This window comes from Elaeis guineensis, chromosome 14, assembly GCF_000442705.2.
Source record: "Elaeis guineensis isolate ETL-2024a chromosome 14, EG11, whole genome shotgun sequence".
NCBI lineage: Eukaryota > Viridiplantae > Streptophyta > Magnoliopsida > Arecales > Arecaceae > Elaeis > Elaeis guineensis.
Window position 1 is genome coordinate 52,439,332 of NC_026006.2, and position 15,180 is coordinate 52,454,511.

At 36.8% G+C, this 15,180-nt stretch overlaps 1 protein-coding gene across 2 annotated transcripts in view; it reads left to right on the top strand.

Annotated features, from left to right (window-relative positions):
- The window catches only part of LOC105057585 (villin-2), a 34,750-nt gene extending 20,669 nt beyond the window's left edge, over window positions 1–14,081 (top strand). For both annotated transcript variants that reach the window (XM_010940234.3, XM_073248413.1), the window contains exons 15-23: window positions 2,275–2,403; window positions 4,888–5,035; window positions 5,172–5,182; window positions 5,297–5,437; window positions 5,513–5,638; window positions 8,134–8,199; window positions 12,229–12,493; window positions 13,134–13,351; window positions 13,534–14,081. In XM_010940234.3, coding sequence (XP_010938536.1) covers window positions 2,275–2,403; window positions 4,888–5,035; window positions 5,172–5,182; window positions 5,297–5,437; window positions 5,513–5,638; window positions 8,134–8,199; window positions 12,229–12,493; window positions 13,134–13,351; window positions 13,534–13,647 — 1,218 coding nt within the window. In that variant the 3' untranslated portion in view covers window positions 13,648–14,081. The remainder of the gene's footprint in view (window positions 1–2,274; window positions 2,404–4,887; window positions 5,036–5,171; window positions 5,183–5,296; window positions 5,438–5,512; window positions 5,639–8,133; window positions 8,200–12,228; window positions 12,494–13,133; window positions 13,352–13,533) is intronic.
- The last annotated feature ends 1,099 nt before the right edge of the window (window positions 14,082–15,180 follow it).

Genomic DNA, 15,180 nt, shown 5'->3' on the forward strand with positions numbered 1-15,180 from the left:
CTGTTGGTGAATATTAGATGTTCTCAGAATAATGGAATGGTAACAACAGAAGTTGTTGCATTGATTATAAATTTGTTAAGAAAATACCCCATTAAAAGAAAAGAAAAATCTTGCTTTATGTTGCCTTTCCTTATTTCTCGCACTTGGGTGCCATGCTTGCTTTCTGTTGTTAGGGTGCAAACCTCTACAGCGCACTAACTATACCAGGGGCAGGGATGCATTAGTGTCCCTGTATGAGGGTGCAAACCCAGTACAATAACTACCTACAGTGTGGGTGCTTTATGCTGTTCCCTATATCTACATATTGGTTTATGGTATTCAATATTGCTTCAATATACAGGGTATAAGTTAATAATTAGGGATATATGCTTTGTGCTGCTTTTCCCCAAAGTTGTGTTTCTTTTCAAGATAGTCTCAGGGTCTTTCCTTTTGGTTTTTCATTCTTTTAAAGTTTTGAAGCCCCAATGTAAAGATGCAATAACAAAAGAAAACATCGTTCAAATTTGGACCAAAATTGGAAATTGAGGTACCTCTCTTTATGTTTCTTTGTGGGTTTATTTAAATGAATAATTGAATCATCTTTTAAATCTTTGATCTCAAAGCATGACAATTAAAGAGAGTATGCCACAAGAGGCACTATAAGTCCAAGTCTTCAAGAAAAAAATGTAGGGCATTGAAACTATTAAGAACATCCAGGTAATTGAGAATTTTGAGATGATGAGAATTGAGAAGCTTTGTCAATAACAATTTGTAATGGGTCAAGTATGTGGATTTCATGCAAATGTGCATTACATTTTTATTATCTTACATATGGTTCGGTACTTCAGTGTGTATGCATATTATCAAACTCCATACACGTCCCATGTAGACATACATGATCATCCCCTGTGGGCAGCAGGTGCCCTTCACAATTTTGTGTGGCACATAGAATACATGAGAAGATACCTAGCTGGTACTACTGGCATATGAGAATACTCATGTTTTCTCTAAAATTTCATCATGTATTGTGAGCCTTTTTGTGTTAACATGTAATGAAAGTTGCGAAATGTTCATATGTATGACAAATTACTTAAAATAAGTTATAAGCATCTCAAATAGCAGTCAACGTGGAAAGATAGGGCGATATTTGATGCTGTTTCTATTTAGAAACTATATTTATTTGCAAACTTGATGTATATACATGAGTAAGTGAAATTATAATTAGTTTTTGTTAAGAGAAAAGTCGAATGTTTCTGTTTTTTTGTTTTAGTTGTGAATATTTTTAGTGTTTATGAACTTGAATCTCTGTTAGTGTGGGGGCATGCCATCTATTGGCACAGCATAGCATGATGTGCATACTACACTAATAGGTTACACAGTAGTTAATCCTTAATCATGAGTGCTTTAATGTTTGGATGATATTTTCGTTGTGGTTGTTGGTAGTTTACCATCTTTGACTAGGTCATTAATTGCATAATTTGGAAAATTATGATTCCCAATATTTCATTTTTGATTTATGAGTTTCATTATATGATTCTAGAACTCACCACAACTTGATCGTTCAGATTTTTAATGTTCTAGAACTCACCATGATTTTTAATGTTCTAGAACTCACCATGCATTCTCACTAAAGCAATAGGTCACAAGGGAGGTTGCAAAGTTCTTCCTCTTCTGATCTTGTTTGGGTTTGTAAGTCTTTCTAAATTCCCGAAGTTGTTATGACAGCAGAGTTATGGAAGTCAAACCCAATCAATTTCTGAAGATTGGAAAGGTAAAAAAAAAAAATGTACAAGGCAGCTCATCTGGTAAGACGGTCATCTGTCCAACTTCTATTAATCAGTCTTTCCTCTTTCAATCGCTTGAATTGGTCCAACTAGGAATCTTGAATCTTTAATGATCGCATCAGTCTGACTGATGGGAGAGATAGGCTCTATGGCCACTTTTCCTTAAACTTCATCCCTCTTGAAGCTCTCTTCTAGGGAATGTGCTTGGTCCAGTAACAAGTCTCGATAAGATGTCGCAATCAGGCAATTCATTAAAAGAGATATCTGATCGATCTGTCTTTCAATACTTCCTATCTTCCTGCTTGGGACTCATTTTTGTGTGCTTGTATTTTCTTGGTGTAATCTTGTCAGCTTATCAGATTCATTGGAGCAAAGACATTATTTCTTGATGTTGTTATTTTACTATTGTATTTTTTAGATTTTTCAATTTGGATAGGAATGTTGACCAATTATTGATTACTTGGATATAGATTGTTTTTCTTTTTCAGTGACATACTTTTTTATCTTTTAGGTGGCAACATCCTTAAGTTCCACTGACTGTTTCTTGTTGCAATCTGGGAATTCACTATTTACATGGCATGGAAATTCCACTACCTTCGAACAGCAGCAATGGGCTGCAAAAGTTGCAGAATTTTTGAAGGTACACATATCCTCTTCTCTGTTTACCAAATCTCGATGTACACTTAGGTTTTTCTTTCATTGTTGTAGTGCCCAATCAAGTTGTAGTAGATTTTTGTCCATTTAATAAATAGAGTCATAACCATTCTATTGGTCAATTCTTAGATGGTTGCTGTTCACTAACCAACTGATACAAAAAGCTTAGGCTGATAGGGAAAGGGACCCAGACCACAATAATTAAAATGGGTCAAGATAGCAAATACATCACTGGAAGGAGTCAAGATAACAGTTGGGTTAATCAAATAAATAATTGGCCTGGTGGGGGATTCACACTTGTGACCTCCAGCAGACCTGAACTTTGGTACCTTATTAACTAACCAATTGACCCCAAAAGCATAGGTTGATAGGAAAATGGTCAACAAGATATATCAGGCTTAACAGTTGCTAACCATCCTTTTAATTTTACATATTCTTAAATATGAATCACTAGGAAATCAACTAAGTATTTTTTGGGAATAGTTCTAACCTCTATCTCAATATCTTTATTGGGATTGAATTTTGAGAAAATCCGGTGGAATCAGAGCTGTTAATAAAGGATGCATTGATGACTACCTCTGTAATGGGCTGTAAAAGATTTGCGACCTTGAATGTGGATGAGGAAGAAAACTTAAATGGGTAGATGATAAGAATTTTACACATGTTATTGCAGCTCGCCACTGCAAGTGTGAGGTCATACGTTTGATGTGTGTCAAGGAACATGCTGATTGCATGACCTTGTAAAGAACTTAACCAACCTGTTTTCTGGAATAGTTAATCTTGTTAGATCTCATTGTGCTTGCTGTTTTAATTGATGAATGCTTTGTGTTAATCTTCATTTAGAGCTCTTTATTATCCTTTCTTTTTCAAAATCAATTGTAAATGTTTGGAGTATTTCTGGAAATTCTAATTCATCTTCTTGCCACATGTCCTAGGAAATGCAGTACTATGACAATTTTTGGTTGTCATAGGAGAAAGAGTTGCCTTTCTCTTGATTATAGGATGCCTTCTAGGGTGTGAGGAAGCATAGAGAGATTCCAAGTGCTGGGGTGATTTTAGTCCTTTGGTTGCTTTTCTCACAGAGAGAGAGAGAGAGAGAGAAAGAGAGAGAGATGCTGCAAAGTTGGTTTACATTTTGCCATCTTCATATACTTTTGTAGGTTTTGTTGGTCGAGTTGTTTTTGACCCTTTTTAGGGGGCCCCATCAGGATGTTTGGCATGGTCCTTGCCTCTGTAAAAATCCTCTATAGAGAGTCGTTTCCTATGTGTTCCTTTTAATAGAAGCAAATCACATTCTTAGGCCTGGCAAGGATCATGCCAAACATCCGGAAGAGGCCCCATCAAAAGGGTCAAAAAAAACTCGAACAACAAAACCTACAAAACTATATGCCTTGGTGCCTGACAAGCACTTGTTTAAAGGGCAATGTCTGAATCACATTGTTAGAAATAAAGGTCCACAGTTGTCCATTTAAGTAGTGTCTTCCACATGCTAGACTTACCTGACTCTGTTTCAGACATAAGAATCCACCTGTTCAATTACATGGTTTAGACATTCACCATGGATTTAAGTATTGGTTGGTATGGCATGAGATGACACAATACATATCTTTCCAGTTCCTAATTGGTGCATGGCACTGACACGATACCAGCTGCATGCCAGTACTTGAGATGCTGCTGTGTCTCCCAAGGAATGGCACAATAAGTATAGCAAAACAGTGCCATGCTAGTTTCAGTCTTACATGCCATTGGCACATGACTGTCCAATCATTGCTGCAGATGTTGTATTGGATCTGTTCATTCTGGTAGAATTTGGCTGAATTTTGGTAGATTACAGTGCAGTTTGGTTAAACTTTGAAGTTTATCTTTTTGACTAGCTTTCAGCCTAGAGACCTAGATTCTAGAAAGAAAGATAGGGTCGGAGTTTGGATCGAAGTCAGATGAAATTCAAGTTAAATCCAGGTTTAATTGGCCCACTTTTACATTTACTGCATATTAAGAAATGTGAGTTTCCCATAAGTAGGCAGACATCAATTTGAACATGCACTCTAATGCATGCTTGATGTAAACATGTGAAAGAACCTTATTTCTCTATAGTTTTAACTTTTGTGTAATTGGTAAGTGCTCTTGGTTGAGCTTTAACAAAATTCTCTTTTTAACAAAAAAATGACTCACTCTGAGTTTTATAGGATTTTAACAACAATCAGAAACATGGTCTTCATGCTTTCTGGTGGTTTCCCTACACAGCACCTTGGTTATTTATTTGCATTAATGTGCTTGCTTCTAAGCTTAAATCTATTGTTTCTTGAATAATACTTTCAGTTATCATCACAAAAGGTAAATATCTTTATATGAATGAATGAGGAGGCGAGAGCAATGATACTCATGCTAAATCCACAAGCATGTTTTTGCCTCTTCCTCGCTTTCTCTCTCTCAATCAATCAACTTATGAGCTGATTTCTCAATCCTGCAGCCTGGTGTTGCACTGAAGCATGCCAAGGAGGGAACTGAGAGTTCTGCTTTCTGGTTTGCTCTTGGTGGAAAGCAAAGTTTTACCACCAAGAAGCTTACACAAGATGTCATCAGAGATCCCCACTTGTACACCTTTTCATTTAATGAAGGTTAGTTGAATTTCTGAATTTTATTTGCCATTACCTTTTTTTCCTTTTACTTTCTATTATAATCCATAATGATTCTGGGGTTTTTGCATCAATATGATGTCTTCATGATCGTTTGCACTCTATGATGACTCTGCAGGAAAGTTAGAGGTGTGCTCACTTATTCTCCATTACTTTGTGATATTGGATGTTTGAACTTTTGTATTTACTGTGTCTTCTCATCTCCTTAGATATGTTTACACCACCTCTTCTTCCCTCTTGCAGGTTACTGAGGTTTACAATTTCTCTCAAGATGATTTACTGACCGAGGATATATTGATACTTGACACCCATGCTGAGGTCTTTGTTTGGGTTGGTCAGTCTGTGGATTCCAAGGAGAAACAGAAGGCATTTGATATAGGACATGTATGGGTGTTGAAATCTTTATTTTACTATTTATGTATTCTTCTGTAACCTTCTAATTTATCAGATATTTTTCAGAAATACATAGAGCTTGCAGCATCCCTAGAAGGGTTATCCCCAGATTTACCACTTTATAAAGTCACAGAAGGGAATGAACCATGTTTCTTTACAACATACTTCTCATGGGATGGTGCAAAGGCAATGGTATGTTTGGAGGTTTTTGAGCTTTGCTATGCGTGTTATTTGATACATTGATTTTTATCTCTTGATACGTAAATTGGCTTGAGTGAGTTCATGTATATCACATAAAACTTGTTCGGATGGAGAACAAGTAACTAGAAAAGTATCTTCTTAGAAACCACTCAATAAGTAAATAGAGCTGCCAAACAGATGTAAATCAAGATGTTGTAATGGCACTGAGACATGATTTTCAAATTTTTGTTCCTTTTGCCAATTAGTATGTTCAGCATTTTATTGCTAGAGCATGTAAAGATCGTTGTCATTGCCATTGATTTTCTAATATTTTTTTAAAGCTCATAGTCGCTAGGGAGGTAATTGAGCCATGTGCGCGTGTGAGACTTCCATGTGACCCCCACCTGACCTGGACTTATCCTCGCTTGTAGACTTATGAGTCAAATATGTCTTCAATAATGGACCCATAAATGATTTTGGATCCATGTCTAGGTATGTAAATATAAATTTGACCCTGATCTTCCCCACTTCAGTCCTTTGACATGATAACTATGTTTCCGAGTTTGGTGACCCCAACCCAACCTGGACCAGATCCAGACCTCTATATGATGGATTTCTGGTATGTTAGTAGTTTTAGTCTTATTTGCCTAGCATTTGTTCGTTTCTATGACTATTGAAATTGTTATAGGACATTAAGGGCATTGGTTCTCCAAATCCTTATGTACTCTCCTCTTAGTGTCTCCTGTTGCTGATAATGCTTCCACCACGTGCTCATCTCCCATGTTTTGTGACATAATAGAGACTAATTGATGGGCAAAGAATGTGGTCACTAAATGAATGAACTTACATCAAATAGTTTGTGGTGCTTGATTGGGACCTGGACTTGATTCATCCCAAACTTAATGTATCTGTGGGATCTGAGTCTTCATAGCCTTATCTGACTGTTAAAGGCTTAAAGCTGATGGGTCCTGTGAAATTTTATGTACCTGGACCCAGAACTGACTTGATTCCTGATGGGTGAGGTTGGATCAAAGCTTGGACCCAATCCTTAATAAGTTTGGGTACAGATTGGGGGCACCCAAACCCAACCAGTACTAGTTCTCTCTTGTGTGATGCCATTTGAGGGAATTGACTTGTAGACTCTTGTTTTAATAATACCATCCACTTTAGACTCTCTCTCTCTCTCTCCCTCTCTCTCTCTCTCTCTCTAACATATCTAGATGGAGAGGGACAATGGAAACAAATCGAGCGAAACAGTAAAGTTCCACCATGAAGACACATTATTTTAGCATAAAGAAAAACCCTCTTATTTAGCAAGATAATTTGGTGTTCTGTGAATCAAAATTCTTTAGATGCTGATGCTTAGTGTGGAAGTGATAGTCTTCTATAAGTAATGAATTTTCTCTGTGGAGCTCTGTATGAATAAATTTCTTGTCATGTACTATTGAGCGAGAAAGATTGCATGGAGGCTTGGAGCCATTTAATAATGTGAGATGGCTGGTACGTGGTCATTTACTAATGTGACATGTAGTGCAGATAATTATAAGGTGCATGAGTTTTAGATCATCCTCATTATTGAGATGCTCTGCTCTGTTGCTCTTTAAAAACCATGGATGAGGGGTATCACATATAAGCTTACCTTTAAGAAACTGGGAGTGTATTTTAGGAGCTAGCATGACATTTGAAGGCTTTCCTTTATGGTCTTGGATCTAACAAAATAAGATTATATCTTATGCATGAAACATTATGTGGCCATGATGAAAGCTTAGGGTAAAGGTGACATGGTGTCTTTAATACCAAAGAATGAATTTAAAGAAGTTTGAGATCTTGCTGAGTTATAAGTTACCCATGTTTTCACAAGGGTGGATGAATTTTTATGGGGGATCAGTTACCACGTTTATTAATGCAAGTTTATATTGATTTTCAGCTGATCAAATAATTTAGCACTGTATGGTGATTTTGAAGGGTCAGCTGCTAGCTTTTTTTTGTGATTGATTTCATGCACCTAACTTACATTTCTTATGGCATGGAGTATATCTCCAATTGGTTCAGAATTATTTTAACAAATCATGTGGGGATACTGCTGTGTGAGTTTTGGGTCTCCTATTTGCATGTGTTGGATAATAAGTATGTTAAAATAAGGCAATATTTGGGGGCTTAAGCTTAATGCGCAGTTTAATTGGTCATTGTAACTATGAACTACAATAAGTATCTTGGTATGTATGCATATGCATGTGCATTTACATGTGATATCTTCCTCGCACACTGTATACAGCAAACTGTGAATGCCTTTCTCAGTTATATTCTTTAGCTTTCCTCACTTTGCTTACTTGATTTTCTGTATATGTTTAGAAGTGTCATTTTATTATTTAGCTTTGCTTAGCAAGCTTTACGATTGCTTATCTGTCTACATTTAAGGATAGCTCTATTTTCTTGTTTGTTACTTTCTGATGCAGATTGCATATATTGCACGCTTTCATCATTAAGAATGTTTTCATGTTAAACAGGCTCAAGGAAATTCTTTTCAAAAGAAGCTTTCCCTTCTTTTCGGGACAGCTGTGCAGGCTTCAGAGGTAAATATTTTCTAGACAACATTTCTTGCTTTAGAATGTTTGTAAAGTCTCATGACAATGTTCTCAGTCATCTTGATTTATCTCTGCCATTTAGTTGAGACATAAATTTATGAAGTTGCTCCAAGTAAAATGTACTAGGTTCGCCTAACAACTAGCAAAAACGATAATATCAATTGTCAAATTTATTGATCTATCATCTACCTAGGGTCCTGGACAATGCTATCCAGTTGTTCCAGGTTTACCAAGGATCTATTGGGTTGTTTGGAAGTCTTTGGAAAAGGAAAAAGAAAAAGGATATTTTCTAGAAAAGGAAAAATCTAGGTCTCTGGTTGTTTAGCTGAGCCAAATTTGGAAAACCCTATTCCATATATGGTTAATTTCCACCATCCAAACAGCTGGAAATTCATTTTTCCCAAGAACATTAGATTCCCAGTGTCTTTTATGTGCAACCAGACCCTAAGGTTTGATTGCTTGCATTTTTTCTTCAGCTGAAGATTGTTACCATCTATTAGGTTTCAAAGAATCACTAGATGCTAGTACTTCAACTCCAAATATATGCTTATGAACTTATTAAGCAGCCAAGATGGCCTAATTGTAATGTTGCAAAAGAACAGTAGTTAAGACCCACTTACATATCTGACAGGTTAATGGGGCATCATGTATTGAATCTCACATGAATCTCAATATATGCTATGTGGGTCTTAATTATTATTTTTTTGCTACATTACTATTAGCCTATCTTGGTTGTTTAATAAGTTCATAAACCAAATAGATCAAGATTTGCTGTCTCGGTAATAGATCCTGTACTGGTCGCACATTAGTACAATGTTAGTACACCTAGTATGGGGTCGGTTCGGCATGCTGAGTTTTAGTTTGGTATTGCTATGGTATGGTATGCTCGGTACAGAAATGGTAAGTACTAGCATGATATTCCATACCAGTCCGAACCGGTCGGTACACCTCGTATCGTATCGGCGGGGAACCGATTCGGTTCAGATCGATGTTTCGAAAAATAGCCTAAATCGGACCGAACCGTGCGGTACGGTGTGGTACAGATCAGTATGGTGCAGTATAGGCCAGTACATTGCGGTACGAGCCGATATGGTGTGGTACGGCATCAGTACGGTGCGGTATGGCTTTTTTTCTGGCCGTTGGATGAAATTTTTTTTGAATTTTTTATTATCGGTACGGGTCGGTAAGATACAGTACTGTACCGTACCGACCGGCAATTGGTACAGGATCTGGTACCGGTATTTAAAACCTTGAGTCTAGTATGATGAATCATGCTAGATACCAAATCTGACTAGTATTTTTACTATTTTTCATTGTCTTGCTCTTTTGAAGCTTGTTTCTTAGACTTTACATCCACAACCCTATAATATATGAGAGTTACGATACTTGCATAACCTGGTCACAATCTACAAAGTGGTTGGACCAATGTATTAAAATATCTAGGTCTCGTAGTGACCATGAGTGTAGGAGGGTTCATAGCAGATAGCGGGTGTTATGTGACCAAAGTAGTTTGCTAAAAATATATCAAAATTTTTTCCTATCAAGTATAAAAATTAATGTTTTATATCAACTTCATATAGTAAATAATAAAAAAAATCAAAGGCCAAGCTATAGATCATCATTCTCCTAATAGCATAACATCATGCCAACATCCATGTTAATGTAAAGGCCCATCATTCAATGACAAATATCAACATCCACCAAACATAATAACATTACACTTATGATAATAATGTTTATAATCACACTATATCAACCATGGAAGAATGATGTCCATAATCATCACCAAATAAAACATCATCATCAATAGATATTGGACTCCAATTAGAGTTTGGATAGAAAAGTCAAATAACAAATCAAGGTTCGCCAAACCGTCCTGAATTGGGCGGTTCTGGACGTGCTAAATCGTACTGGCGGCCAGTTGGCACGATCCCAATAGTAAAAATGAGTACCACATGAGGAGAGAGAGAAGGAAGAGAGAAATGGAGAGAGGGAAGAACAGGGAGAGAGAGAGGGGACCTTCGAAGGCCATTAGAGGGTAGTCAGAATTGCTGCACATAGTAGAAACAAGAGGGCTGAAAGAGAGAAGAAAAGGGAGAGCGAAAAGAATCCAGAGGCTGTCGATGGCCTCCAGAGGGCCAGCAAGGCCACCCTACCACCGTCGAGATCGGTGAAGGCTGGAGGGGCTATGCCTCCAAATCGAAATATGGGCTTCAGCCCTTGTTTTCTTTTTTTTTTTTACTTAACCGCATGAAGTCAACTCCACCCATTTTTCTTTTTGTTTTTGTATTTTTTGGTTGAAGTCAGCAACCCGGTTGCCAACTTCATCCAATATTACTTAGAGAGAGAGAGAGATGAAACAAGAGCTAAAGCCCTTGTTTCAATCCGAAACCTTCGGGCCTTCAACGCCCTCAGCAAGCCTTTAGTAGGCCTCCAGAGGCACTCTCTCCCTCTTCCTTCTCCTTTCCTCCCCCTCCCTCTCTCTTTTTTCCTCTTTCCTTCTCACTCCCTCCTCGCCAGCCCTCCAACAGGCGTTCTGGCCCTCCGATAGCCTCATTGGGCCTCTACCAGCCAGTAAAGGCTCTCTCCTTCCTTCCCCCCTCTTCTCTTTTTTCCTCTCTTTCCTTCTCCCTCTACCATGTAGTGTCAGTTCAAGCCTTGGTATGGTTTGATTTAAAGACATGCTGAACCGGACCACTGGCTGGTTAGCATGGGGTCCAGTTCTGGTTTGGCGATCCTTGTAACAAATTGATGATTGACTATCTCAATGATCAATCCTCTACCACTTCGAGAAGATCATCTCTTTAAGCATTAGAATTTGAGATTTTCAAGTTGTTCAATTGAAAACCAATCTATCCCATTATGGAATGAATTGTTGCTTGAACTTGTCGCATAGAGGTCATTATAGTGGGTTTTTGCATGATATATCAGGTACTTGATACCTAAGTGCCATATTGCTCTATTATGAGCAATTTCGGCCAAAACTACTGTAGCGGCCAACTTTTAAAACAATGTATTAGATTGAGGCACAGCATATCTGGTGAAACAGAGACTACAATCAAAAAAAATATATGCCATCTACTAGTAGCGGAAAATAGGAGTCTTGGTTTTTTATTTGTCTATTGAATTTGTTGCAAAGAACCTAGCAAACATTATCTGAATTTACCTGAGCTGTGGTTGACTTAGAAATGTTGTTTGTTATTAGCATTGGAACAAGGCTGCTGTCTATCATGATGTAAAAGCAAGCATTTATATTTTCAAAATTTGTTTCTTAGGTGATAAAGCAACATGGTCCATGAAACATATGAAGCCAAAACATAGCACATTACAATATTTTGTTTTGCAAATTTTTTGTTTTGAGAATGTCAATCCAAATGTTACAATTTTTACTAGGAATGTATTAGATAATGCGAAAAAATGGCAGCCTGGTGCACAAGGCTCCCACCACTATAGGGTCCAGGGAGGTTAGATGAATGCAGCTTTACCCCCACATGCAAAGAGGCTATTTCCATGTTTCAATACCTATGAAATCCAGGCTACAATTGAGCAACCTTACTGTTTGGCAAGGCTCACCCTCATGTTAGATAATACTAGGAATTTTATATTTTTTTATTAATACCAACTGATAATGGGTTGGATCTTCTGGAAAATAGATTGTACATTCATTTAATTTTCCAAAGTAAACTTTGTTATTAGTGCCCTTTTAACATTTGTAAATACATTCGAACCAGAAACAAAATCAGCAGATATATGACGTCCTATTTCCAAACAAGACATAATAGTGTTCTTCTGTTTTGTTAATCAATATAAATTTGAATTTTCATCTACTACATAGCAGTTCTCAATGGATATACTAATATTATAAGTATTGATTTGTTACTGCATTTTTGTAAAATGTACGCACTATACAAATGGAAGAATTAGCTATTGCATGTGATATAATTTTCTAGGACCTAATGAGGAGTAAGCATCAGTTTGTTTAGATTTATCATAATCCTCATTTATAACTTTTTGCAGTCTGATGATAAGTCCAACTATTCAAATCATAGTGGACCCACTCAGAGGGCATCAGCATTGGCCGCTCTATCTTCTGCATTTAACCCATCTTCCACATCCAAAATTAGTGCTCCAAAACCATCCCGATCAGGCCAAGGATCACAAAGAGCAGCTGCGGTTGCTGCACTATCTTCCGTTCTTACTGGCGAGCAAAGGAAAAGATCTGAAACTTCTCCAGCTCGATTCAGCAGAAGCCCTTCCCCAGGCCCAGATGCAACTGTTGCTGGTAGAATGACTATTTCTTTATCCCACAATGTGATCCTATCTAAGTAGTATATAATTTTGGTTTGTTTCTTCTTGTTTGTTTGCAAAATATCCCCAACTTCTTATTACTTAAGATTTTCAACAAGTTTAAAGCCATGCAGCTTCTCTTTTTAATATCCATGTCAATTTTTTCTGCACTTCTCAGCGTAATGTGTAGCTAAATTGTCCGACCATATTTTACTCTACAATAACCCATCATTGGGTAGTTATTGTTCTGGAAGATATTGTCCATCTTGTATGAACTTTCTCAAAAACCAAAAAAAGAAAATGCATATCTTGTATGAGGAAATGTATTTTGCCTGAGGTTCTTATGTGAAGAAATGCATATGATGGATTTATGATAATATTCTGACTGCTTTTGACGACTTCCAGAGAAATTATGGCAAGCTGTAGTCCTGGTTTTTGGAGGACTCTTTAGCTTATTGTCTTTTTTAAACCACTAACACCAAAGAAACCATCTCGATTTTTTCTGCATTTATCTTGCTCATCTTAGGCTATGTGCTTACGCACACACAAAGGGGAAAAGAAGAAGAAGAAGAAGATCCTCATCATAATTTCTTATTTAATTGTCTTTCAGATCTAAGGATTTTTACTTACTGTAGATACTGTGAAGACTGAAAGTGCGAGCACTGAGGTCAGGAATCCTGAAGAAATTTCAACAGAAGGAGATAGATCCACAACAGAGAGTAATGGAGCAGATTCTAAGGTGATACAAGATTTGAAGATAGGTGAAGATGGAGATCAAAGCACATTCAGTTATGAAAGATTGAAAGCCAAGTCTAGCAATCCTATCAGGGGCATTGACTACAAAAGAAGAGAGGTACCATGTGTGAAAAAGCTCACTTTAGAAGACGCAATTTTTGCTTCGAATGGAACAAAAAAAATTAAAAAATTTGATTAATGAAAGATATAGTCACATAACTTCAGATAATCCATGTTCAGATAGACGCATCTTAATCTGCTGTTATTTTTCATTTACCTCTTTCTTGTCTGCTTGCATAGGCCTACTTATCTGATGCTGAGTTCAAGACTGTTCTTGGTATGACTAAAGAGGCATTTTATCGGCAGCCCAAGTGGAAGCAGGATATGCAGAAACGGAAGGTGGATCTCTTCTAAGCATGTGCAATCAAGATAGGCTACCTCATCCAAATTCTCAGTTCAGATATGCTTTGACATTTTTCCTTCTTGTTTTCCATCCGCTCTTTGTTCGGGTTGAGATCTGCAGTCATATCCTTTATTGGTGCCGCTTGCTGTTCCTTGATTACTAATGCTTGCTTGCTGGGTGATTTTGCAACATAGTAGGTATTTTTTTTGTTTGTACATGAGCATTTTTCTTTGGCTGCTTGACTGTCTCCCAAGTTTGCTCGGTTTGTTACGGTAGTGGTTCATATGTATATATTTTGGGTTTGATACATATGGACCATCTGTAATTCATATCGTATATATTTAAGGTATACTGTGTTTATATTTGGAAAAAAAAAGGGTTGTACTGTATTAAGTTGTAAAACAGACTATTGATTTATATTTTTATTGCATGTAATTTTCAAATATTTGTCTGTTGTGAGCCTAAAACTGTTGCATTGCAACTCTTTTCTACCTCAAATGTCTCTTGATAAACTCCAAAAGTAGACCATCATTGGTGAAATGGAAATGGTAGCTGATTTAGAAGCCTTTTGTTATGTTTGCAAAGAAATACCTTACCATGAACATTGAAGTTCTTCGTAGGCCTTGTGGGTGTCAATAGGCACAATTAGCCAAGTCACTAGGAGTTGGTATGAGTGATCTAGGTTTGAATCCTCCACGCCTGGGTGGGGGTTGGTGAACCCCTCACCATTTTCTCAGAAATAGATTTTAGTAGGCTTTGAGTGCCAAGAATTGACTGGTTGTAGGGTGCAAGTTCGCTAAGCCGACAAAGCCTCTTGGCGTTGGTGCAAGGGCCTAGGCTCAAATACTGCCTTCACCAAGTTTTGTGATCTGAAATTTTGATGGGTTTTGCCTTTCTTTCTACCCAGAAAATATATGTGATTGGTCATATAAATTGCGAATTTATATCAGTAGATAAGATGTGCAGTAGCAATTAAATTACAGAAAGCATGTTGAAAATATGCTTATTTCTTCATTCTGCTGTACTGATCTGTTGGAACAAAGTCTAGTGCGGAAGTACAAATGGTTAGCATGAATCACATGGAAGCAAGATGATCACTTTTCCAAGATATGGTTTTAGAAATGTATAAACACATCAAAATTTGGTCCTCAAATATATTAAGTGGTGTAACTTATATATATATATATATATATATATATATATATATATATATATATATATATATAATATAAATATAAAAGGATAAATTATAGTGGCATCTCTTTAATTTTTCATGATTTATGCTCACATCTAAAAATGCTAATATTTTGGCAAAAGTATACAAATACCTCCTCAATTTTTTCAAGTTGCGCTATGGTGCCCCTCAACTAAAAACCTTATAGTTGAGATCCCTCAACTCGTAATATGTGGGCTATGAAGCTCTTCCATCAACTCTGTCCATTAGTTTGCTGATATAGTTTTATTTTAATTCTTAAAATCATTTGAAAATAATATTTTAATATTTTTTAATATTTTTTAAGCGATCGTTGGTTTTATTTTTTTAT